General features: G+C 31.7%; 1 protein-coding gene across 1 annotated transcript; it reads left to right on the top strand.

Annotated features, from left to right (window-relative positions):
- Positions 1 to 3,101: 3,101 nt before the first annotated feature.
- On the top strand, positions 3,102 to 8,428 carry LOC137824163 ((-)-germacrene D synthase-like). Its single transcript, XM_068629646.1, has 7 exons — positions 3,102 to 3,303; positions 3,384 to 3,669; positions 4,514 to 4,889; positions 5,000 to 5,215; positions 5,314 to 5,452; positions 7,217 to 7,462; positions 8,095 to 8,428. Exons 1-7 carry the CDS (start codon positions 3,163 to 3,165, stop codon positions 8,386 to 8,388), a joined length of 1,698 nt encoding a protein of 565 aa, XP_068485747.1. The 5' UTR covers positions 3,102 to 3,162; the 3' UTR covers positions 8,389 to 8,428.
- The last annotated feature ends 2,292 nt before the right edge of the window (positions 8,429 to 10,720 follow it).

A 10,720-nucleotide genomic window follows, 5' to 3' on the forward strand; every position in this document is an offset into this window, starting at 1 on the left:
CAAGGAATTGCTTTGGGTGAAGAAATTCTTGCAAGAGCTTAGTTTTGTTCAAATAAAGTACTTGCTATTTTGTGATAAGTAGAGTGCCATTCATCTTGGTAAGAATTCAAATTTCCATTCTAGGTCCAATCATATTGATGTGAGGTATCATTGGATATATGATGCTTTGGAAGATAGGTTACTGGAGTTGGAAAAAGTTCATACAGATGATAATTGTGTTGATATGATGACTAAGACGCTAATGAGAAGCAAGTTTGAAACTTGTTGTGAGATTGTCGGTTTGTTGATCATCTCCACATTGTTGTGAGGGGGACATTTGTTAGGTTGGGCTCACTTTATTCGTGGAGGCCCAGTCCAATATTAACCTTTAGGATTTTTTCCAACAGAAACAAAGAGAGAAAAGAAAAGGAGAAAAGAGTAAAGATAAAAAGTTTCCCCAACAACTTTCGTCTGCCACCGATGCTTTGTGTGAGTTCAATCTGACCGTTCGAATCTCGTAGAAGTTGTTTGAGCAGAGAGAAATTCATCTCACATTGCAGCAGCATTTTTAGCGTTTCTATTGAGGACGAAAATTTTCGGATTGTTGCTACTGTTTTGTCCACCGTTGGATTAGACTGAAATTTTGTCATCAGGTTCATACCTCGTGGTACTTTTGGTTTCTTGTTCTCTGTTTCATCTCTGTTGTATTGCTATTTGGCTGGTTATTGAGCACAATTTGTGCTATGATTTAAGACTCTTTTGTAACCATAACTTTGATCATAATGAAGTTTGATTAATTGGCTTGTGCCCGTGGTTTTTACTTCTCACATTGAGAAGGTTTTTCACATTAAAAATTTTGTGTCTTCTTGAAGTGTGTTTTTGTTGCTACCATTATATGTTATTACTCCTCATAGATTCTTGCAAGTTGGGGAAATTATTATCCGCAGCTTATTGCTCTTATTGAGATATTATTTTTATCGTGTTGAATTTCCCATCAATTTTCTCATAGTTAACGATGAAGAAGTTGTTTCTTTCAATTAGTTATGACTTGTAAGTAAACTTTAAGTAAACTTTGAAACAACGAGTATTAGAGAACAATTTAAGTATATTTTAATAATTATTATTAAAAAATTATTAAATAAAAATTAATTTTTTAAAAAATAGATATTATATTAATTAAATTAAATACTATTTTATAAATTAAAAAATTATTAATATTTAAAATAATTTATAAATTTATAAACTAATTTTTAAATTAATATCTAATTAATTAATATCTAATTAGTGGAAAGATTTTGGCTAGCAATTTTAAAATTTAATAAAATTAAATATTTTCACCCAAATAAAATGATATCCATGAACTTATATCTTATATATATGTGCATGGATGACAATAAAAAATAAAATTTATTTCACTGGTTCTTTTTCTCTCACTTTTATTTTACAATTTCTTTTAATAATAAAATATTATATTTATCAAATAAAATTAAAAATAAATTAAATTTTAAAATAATATAATAATATTATTGTTGTCAAATGAAAATGTAAAAATATTAGAGTACCATGGTATCATTCTCTGCCAATAAATTTTCCAAATTGTAGTGTGAACAAGTGACCCAAAATTAGGTGCTAGTGAATGATATAGCTATGAGTATAAGCGGCATTGATGTATATATATTTGTCTGCATTATGTACCTTTTCAGCATACACTATAAATCCATGCAAAAAACATGTGTTTCCTACGAAAATAGTGGAGACCATTAAAAGGTGTGGTAATTTACATTAAATTTATAGAAATTTGAAGATAAAATTCTTAATTTCTAATTTCTTTCTTTAATTATCAATAGTTTCGTATCAACCTTATTTTCAAATTGCTGATAAGAAAAAAACATTATTTTCAAATATGAATATATTATAAATTATATCACGTTATTTTTTATTAAGTTTCATGACTCATGGTTCACTTGGTAGAATTAAAATAGACATAAATATGGAATTAAAGTTAATAAAAAATGGGGAAAAATATTTACGGTAAAATATGGAGATCAATAAAAGGTTTGGATATATTATAAAATTACATTAAATTTATAAATATTCATAAATAAAATTCTTAAATACAAATTTATTCGTTAATTATCATATCAACATCATTTTCATCATAACCTGAAATTAATTTTTAATATTTTTCATGACTAATAGTTCGTAAGATTGATAAAGATATGAAATATAAAATAGTTGAAACCAATAATAGGTGTAAATATAAAAATTTTCTTCGTCAAAATAAATATACTTTTATAGTTAATGTCAAAGGAATATGGAAACTATGAAAAATCGATAGTTGTTTAAATTTGTTATAGCTTAATTTTAAAAAGTTTGAACTTTTAAAAAGTGTTTAAGTACTTTATTTAAATTCTGAAAGTCGAGAAAAATATTTAAATTCGAAATTACTAATTTTAATAATTTCAAATTGTTATAAATATTTTATTGAATTTTTAAATTTATAAAAGTTTTATTAATATTTATTAGTTTAAACTAATTAGTAATTTCAAATTTTCTAATTTATTTAAAAATTGTAAATTCTTTTGACCTTAATACTTTAAAAAGACATTAGAAATATAATTGTTTTTAAATTATATAGCTAAATGAAAATTTAGTAACTTAAATATTTAAAAGCTGCTATAAATTCCCTTTCAAAATTTTATAAAGATTTTTATTGAAAATGTGAGCAATTAGCATTTAATAATTTAAATAGTTGTTCTAAAATTCTTAAACTTCTTTAAAGCTTTTATAAAAGTTCTATTATTAAAACAGTAAAATATTATGAAAGTAAATACTCTTTTCTTTAATGAAAAATGGTGAATATGATTGGAGTTTTGGAAATTAAAGTTTGTTTTTGATCTTTTGAATTATTAGAAAAAAGTTACTTAAGTTATTTTTGAGAATTTTTTTTATTTTTTATTGACATCAGTTTCGTCTAATTCTCTCTCTCTATATATATTAGATAAATGATTAAATAATTGGTGGTCATAGTTTGCATAGTATTCTGTGCCACAATTCTCTACGTCACTACCTTTGCTAAATAACTTTGGTTTCTTATAAATGTAAGAGGTTGGGTTGTTTGTTGTTCAACATTTGAAAGCTAAGAGATACACCTCCTTTTCACCAAAAAGTCACTTACATTATATGCAACAAACCATGTCTAACGGAAGCTTATCACTTCCAACTTCTGTCAATGGTGCAAAACCTCCCTTCACTCGACCCACTGCAAATTTTCCTCCTTCAGTTTGGGGTGATCGCTTCCTTTCCTACGTTCCTACTAATGCTGTATGCCATTTTTCATTTTCAATCTCTTTAGCTAAGATGTTACATTTTCATGTATTTAACATTTAATCTATTTCATGCAGGAAACTGATAGCCACATTCAACAAGCTAAACTATTGAAAGAGGACGTGAGGAAGAGCCTTGTCTCACCTATTGATCATACCAATTTCTCTTTTAAATTGAACTTCATTGATTCAGTCCAACGTTTGGGTGTCTCTTACCATTTTGAGTACGAAATTGACAGTGTTCTATGTCAAATTTATGACATTTCAACAAAGGACAATAATATCATAGCTCATAGTGATCATCTTTACCATACGGCACTACTCTTTAGGTTGCTTAGACAACATGGATACCGCATTTCTTCAAGTATGTGTTCATTAACTTTTAACCAATTTCTTTTTTAAAACAATAACTTCTTCTGTGATACGATTAAAATTATTGTTTGAGTTTGCTCTTTGGGGTACTTTGGGACTAGTTGCTCTTTGGGGTACATATGAACTACTAAAGACCACAACTTCTAAACTATTTATATTTAAGCCACAATTTTAAGGTGTTGTCTTTAAAAATGAATAAACTACATTAGAGTAAGGGAAACCTACACCAATAAAAATGTGGTCTTTTCTCAACTATAGAAATGAAAAGACAACACTTTTATAAATATGATGAATATTATGGGTCACGAAGTATGATCCCACTCTTGATCATGAGCTCTGACCCTTGGTTACAATTCTCTTATCTCTCACTCTCGATGTGTTTCGATAGTGGAATATTATTAATCCCAGGTACATTTCATCAATTTTCATTAATATTATTAATATCAATAAATATATTATTAACACAATATCATTATTATTATTATATTATTATGGTTATGATTACGATTACAAAATTGGTTTGGTGTAGATTTTAAAAAATCAAATGAAACACAAAAATACATCTATTTGTGCAGATTTTTCAGTTATCAAAATTTTCTAACCTTTAATAAATATTATTTGATCTAAATAAGCTTTAATTTCTTTTAAATTATACAACACTTATTATTTGTCAAAAAAAAATCACTTTTAAGGTTGGGTTTATAGGATGACTCAAACCAAGTTATGCAAATAGTTTGATATTAATTTATGTAAGTCAATTGGGTGGTAGTATCCTTATAATAGTTATATAATTAAATATATATCTTGAAATTAACATATGTTTATAAATTAAACAGGTATATTTTGCAAATTTCAAGATCAAACTGGAAAGTTTAAGGAAAGTTTAGCTAATGATATTGAAGGAATGTTAAGCTTATTTGAAGCTGCAGGACTAAGATGTCATGGAGAAGATATGCTAGAAGAAGCACATAAGTTCAGTTTCGAGCAGTTAATGAAGTTTATAACCACCCAATTAAATTGTTCTCATGGGGTACGAGTGCAACATAGCTTAAAACAATCACTTCGCAGAGGTTTACCTAGGTTGGAGGCGACATATTATATGTCTTTCTACGAAGAAGATCCATCTCATGATGAAAAATTGTTAGCATTTGCAAAATTAGATTTTAATATGCTGCAAGAGCTACATTTGAAAGAAGTCAGCAGTATAACCAAGTAATATCTTCCTTACACATATTTACCTTTCGTTGCATAAATCAATGAATATTAGTTAAAGATTTTTGTTATTATCTTTGGGATTCTTAGTGCTATTTTTTGTGATGCAGATGGTGGACTAAGGATTTAAATGTCTCCACCAATTTACCTTTTACTCGAGATAGGATCGTAGAATGTTGTTTTTGGATTTTGGGGGTTTACTTTGAGCCACAATATTCTAGATGGATAACAACAAAAGTAATAGCTCTAGCTTCCACCATTGATGACCTCTATGATGCTTATGGAACCATTGATGAACTTGAGCTTTTCACAAGTGCAATTGAGAGGTTAGGCACATCAAAATGACATATATATATATATATATATTTATATACTTAGCCCAATTCTTCGAACATATCAAAGATAACTTTTTTAAGACTAGCAGGTGGGATATTTGTTGCTTGGTTGCTCTCCCAAAATACATGCAATTATGTTATAGGACAATTTTGGATGTTTATGAAGAAATTGAGCAAGAGATGAGAAAGCAAGGAAAAGTATATTTCATGAAGTATGCCAAAAAAGAGGTAATTATAGTTTCATTAATTTTTTTCTTATTCTTTATTCAACTAATACTAAGCAGTTAAATCAAATTATTTTCTTTCCTATTTTTTATTTCTATATTTACATAAAAAATATAAATTGAATATCTTTTTTCAAGCTAATTTGGACTCTATGAAGTACAAAAAATAGATATTTTTTTATGTACAATTAGAAGTGTAAAAACATCATTTTTCATCTTAAAACATTATCAATTGTATTTAATGACCAAATAAGGAATTTAGATTTACTACTAATATAGGCAATTGCCAAAATATGCATATGATTCGATCTAGTCCAAACACTCCATGTGAATATATATATATATATATATATATATATATATATATATTTATTTATTTATTTTTATTTTATATTTTTATCTTGAATAAATTCTAACTACTAAACTTTAGACAACATATTTAGAAAAAAATATATTCTTTGTATTCTAAATAATTGTGATATGACTTGCATGTAAAACCATTAACCAAACATTTAATTTAACATATGTTTCGACCTCAAGTTCGTTGAAATAACATTGTTGGGGTCAATCACCGGAGATATTGTTCACTTTGGAGCATGAAGCTTCGTCACGATTTTGTCCTTAAAAAGCACCTCTGTGGGTTAAGGGAGCAAGGTGTATTTAAACTGCCTTTGGCCTCGACTTCTAAGCGATGTGGGACTATTAGGTATACCGAAACAAGCCCCCAGTCAAGGGCTAAGGGAACGAGTGTTCGTTTTTTGAACCACTTTTCCATTCCCTTGGGGAACAAGAGTTCGTCTTTGAAACCTTGCTTCGTTCCCACAGACGCCGCCAATGTTCTTCTCGATGAACGGGTTAAACGAGCTCAGGGCTTGTATATTCACAAGACGCTTGTGGAGGAGGGAGAACTTTAAAGGGAATCTATTGTTGGCACGATTGAGTAACTTGGGAGAGTGTTTGAGCTCTATCCGTGGTTTTAAGAGCATGTTGTTGATTGGGTTGATGCTCATTTTGCTGAGTTGGCTGAGTCTCATCCTCCTGCTCAGGAGTTGGTTGATGCTCGGACCTTTGAACAATCTGAGTTTGCATATCGTAGTTTTGCCTCCACCATGAAGTTTCGCCCAACTCCACGGGAATCATAATGTTCTATCTGTAAGTTAAACATAAAGGTGTTTCCTTTGTCGAAGACTGAGGTGGGCAATGATATCCCTATAAGATGTTGACATCTCTTGCTTGTTTGAGCTTTTTCTTAAGCTTGTTCAAAATGTCATTATTTGTTGTTTTAGACTAACCATTTGTTAATTGACTTTAGCAATGCTTTCTCAACGGACTTGAGGTTGGAACATTAGCGTTGTCTGTGGGAACAAAACGAGGTTCCAAAGACGAACCCTTGTTCCCTTAGCCTTCAACTAAGAGGAATTCGTTCCCTTTAGACCTCGACTTGGGGGTCTTGTTCTGATACACTCAATAGCCCCACATCGCTTAGGAGTCGATGATAATGGTAGTTTATATACATCTTCCTCCCTTAACCCACCGAAGCGCCTATTAAGGACAAAATCGTGACCGAGCACTGAACTCCAAAATGGACAATACCTCGAATGGAATGATTGACCCTAACGATGTTATCTCAACGAATTTGAGGTCGAAACAACACCTATTTCAAAAAACCTATATATTGAGACACACAAATTGTGACCTTTTTTACTTACGTCCAATGAATAGTGTGGAATATGTTTCTCAATATTATATATTTTTACTTTAATGCTAGATGAAAAGACTAGTCCAAGCTCACATGGCTGAGGCAAGATGGTGTCATACCAACCACATTCCAACAATGGAGGAGTACATGGAAGTAAGAGGAATGTCAAGTGGTTACCCTTTATTGATTACCTTATCTTTCCTAGGCATGGAAGATACAACAGAGGAGGTCCTTATATGGGCAATGAATGAACCAGTAATTATTGCAGCTTCTACAGCTATATCTAGAATCATGGATGACATTGTTGGATACGAGGTACATTTTAGACACTAATTATACTACAAGAAAATTATTAAATACAAACCAATTTTAGAGATTAAAAAGTTTATTGATATCTAAAGTAGTTTCTATTATTAATAAATAATTTTTAAATTGGTATTTAATTAGCTACCAGTTTTAGCTATCGATTACCTTAGATTCTAAATTTGGTAGCTAATTAAATACCAATTTAGAAACTAGTTTAAAAATTTTATTGATAATATAAATTACTTTAGATACCAATAAATTTTTTAGTATCTAAAATATCTAATTTAGTTAATATAGTAACTAATTATATTTTGTCTATAAAATTGATTTTTATTTAATGGTTTTTTTGTAATGTTACTTTTTATTAATTTAACTAAAAAGAGAATGTGACAAAGTTTTGTATCGGACTACGGATCAATACACCTAATTTTAAAAAATATGTCAAGAGGAAATAGTAATAATAGAATTTTAATTTGAGTTTATAATAATAAACATCTTATTTATCTTATATTAAGAGTTGACAGTTTGAAAGGGGTAGACTTAATAATAATTTGGTTAAGATCATTAATAAATCCTATATGTTATGTTAAATATTGTTTTTGTTTGGATTCATTTTTATTTTTGGTATTTTGTTTATGAAGTTTGAACAGCAGAGAGAACATGTTGTTTCAAGCATTTACTGCTATATGAAGCAGCATAAAGTGTCAAGGGAATGTGCCATTGAAGAACTACAAAAGTTAGTTGAGAATGCTTGGAAGGACATAAATGATGCATGCTTAGCTCCTACTCAAGTACCGATGACTTTTCTTATGCGTGCACTCAACTTTGCTCGTGTGATCGACGTGCTTTACAAAGATGAAGATAACTATACAAATGCAGGAGGGATAATGAAAGTTCATATTGAATCTTTGTTAGTTAAAAAGATGTCCCTATAAGCTAGAAGCTTTGGTCATCTATCAATTATTGTTATCAACTTTGCTCTTTTATTAATTACATATTGATTATATCCCTTTCAGATTGTTCGACAAGTTGGTCAAAGAACAAAGATTTGTATAAAAGGAAAACTTCTTTTAATTAATAACTTTTAGAAATGGTAAACATCTCTTTTTGGATAATGAAATTTCATTTTTGTTCAAGATAGAACAATTGAAGTAAATATTACCAAGTTAATAGTTATAATTGAGGATGATATTAGATTTCAATTTTCCATGAAGGAAGATACTTTGAATACCACTTTGCAAACACTCATTGTTCTCGCCAGTTGACTTCGGTCGGTCTTTGAGTTGAGCTCCGCTTTGACTGGTCTCCACTTGGTGCTCCGAAACGCTACTCCACTGGGACAAAGAAGGCTCTACCTATTGATCACACTCCGACAATCAAGTCAATGAGAGCATTCAAACTATAAAATTACTTCAGTCTAGAGTATTCATAAAAACATACCTTTACTCAGGGTCTCAAACCCCTTTTATAGACATTCCTTCAACAATTTTCATCCATGAGAATATAATCTAAACATCTAGAATATAATCTTCAATAACAATAATATCATTCAACAATAATCTATTTTACCGTGTACCTGTTACTTTCGGGTACCAACATTCTTAACTACTTTTACTTGCATTTAATAATATACTATAACTAATTCAATTATTATTGTATTTAATTAATTATCTTTTCCACGTAAACTTGCTAAGATAATTGGGCTGAGCTTGTAACGAACTTTTAGGCCCATGCTCAGCCTAGGCCAAGCTAGGCATAACTCACACAACCAAGGTGATCATACCTAAACGCTTGGACCGAGGTCTCGAGCACTCTTGGACAGTACAGAAGCCCCCCAGGCTCGAGCCGAGCTAGACTAGGAGAAGAGGCTCTCTAGCGCTGATGGCGACATGACATTTTCCAAAAGAGGGTAGGTGGGGCGTAGTTGCCAAAATGTTTCCTGACAAGACGTCTCACCATACTAAATCTGGAGCGTCCACATTGCATTTGCATCAATGGTGGAGAAATCCTATTGTTTCAACTTCTCCATTTTTCCAAACTTTCTTCTAAAGCTCCCTCCTTTCATCTTCGTGCCATTGCATGCCACCAAACTTTCACTGTCTCTTCCTCTTAACTCTATCGATGGTTACCATTCATTATGTTGATTGCATTTCTAGAAATGTAACTTAGCTTACACCGATTCGCTTCATTTTTCTTTGTCTTGAATTGCATTCTTATTCTACTTGTGTTTATGCTTTAGTTGCTTTTCGACGATGAATTATAGTTCTGCCGACCCGTAGGCTAAGAAAGTGCTCTTGAATGAGGTTTCTTATTACACCAATCGTTTACATATTAGGGACTTGAGAGAAAATGGATGTACTGAGTAAAAAACATAAGGGGTTTGTTAAAATGGTAGAGTGTAGGGAAGGGGAACCAGTTTGTTGTGACGAGTCGTCCGACCCTGATGGTCCATTTTGCTTCTTTTACGCCACTTTCTTCAAAAAGGTCCTCCTTCGTCTCCCTCTATCTATTTTTGAGAAGGAGCTATTAACCGAAGTCAACGTACCTCCTGCCCAGGTACATACAAATAGCTGGGCATTTATCCGAGCTTTCTTAATCTTGTGTTCACAGCTCGACATCTCACTGACAATGGAAGTCTTCTTGTATTTCTTTGAGGCCAAACACTCAGGCCGCCAACTGTGGGTATCCCTAAACGGTGTCCCTAGTAGAGGTTTGCTCACCCTCTTTCAGTCGTCATATAAAAACTTTAAGGGTCGATTTTTGAAAATCCGAGCTTCAACAGGAGATTCTAGAGTGCTCGGCACCTGGAAGATTTGTCACCAAAGGATCAAGGGATTTGTGAGTTTTTGACGAGCTTGAAATTCGTCTTTGACACCGGTACCCTAAAAACCTACACGGGTACTCCTCGTTTCCCACCCTCGACAAAGATATCTATATCACTACCATTAATCATTTCCTTATCTTCATGTAGAGAAAATGCTTTCCAACATCAGCAAGGCAGAGCTAGCCGAGCTTACCAGTAAGATGAGGGCGGCTGCCAGCCTGCCCAAGGAGTCTTTGACATAGAAGAAGAAGGCTTCAGCTATGATTACATGAACTTCAACTGATCGAGACGAGCAAACCACTTCAGGGCTCATCTTCAAGAGGAAGTGGAAAGCGACGACTCCCCCTCCCGAGCATTCACACTCAGACGAACGAGCACCTCACCGAGAGGTTATCACCAATCAGGAGTGCGAAGCCGAGAGCTCAAGGGGAAAAGTTTATGGG

Source organism: Phaseolus vulgaris, chromosome 11 (genome assembly GCF_000499845.2).
Source record: "Phaseolus vulgaris cultivar G19833 chromosome 11, P. vulgaris v2.0, whole genome shotgun sequence".
Taxonomy (NCBI): domain Eukaryota; kingdom Viridiplantae; phylum Streptophyta; class Magnoliopsida; order Fabales; family Fabaceae; genus Phaseolus; species Phaseolus vulgaris.

Coding starts and splice junctions, on each gene's coding strand:
- LOC137824163 (XM_068629646.1), top strand. CDS start 3,163: ATGCAACAAACCATGTCTAACGGAAGCTTATCACTTCCAACTTCTGTC. Junction 3,670..4,513: donor TGGATACCGCATTTCTTCAA/GTATGTGTTCAT, acceptor TAAATTAAACAG/GTATATTTTGCAAATTTCAA. Junction 5,453..7,216: donor TGAAGTATGCCAAAAAAGAG/GTAATTATAGTT, acceptor CTTTAATGCTAG/ATGAAAAGACTAGTCCAAGC.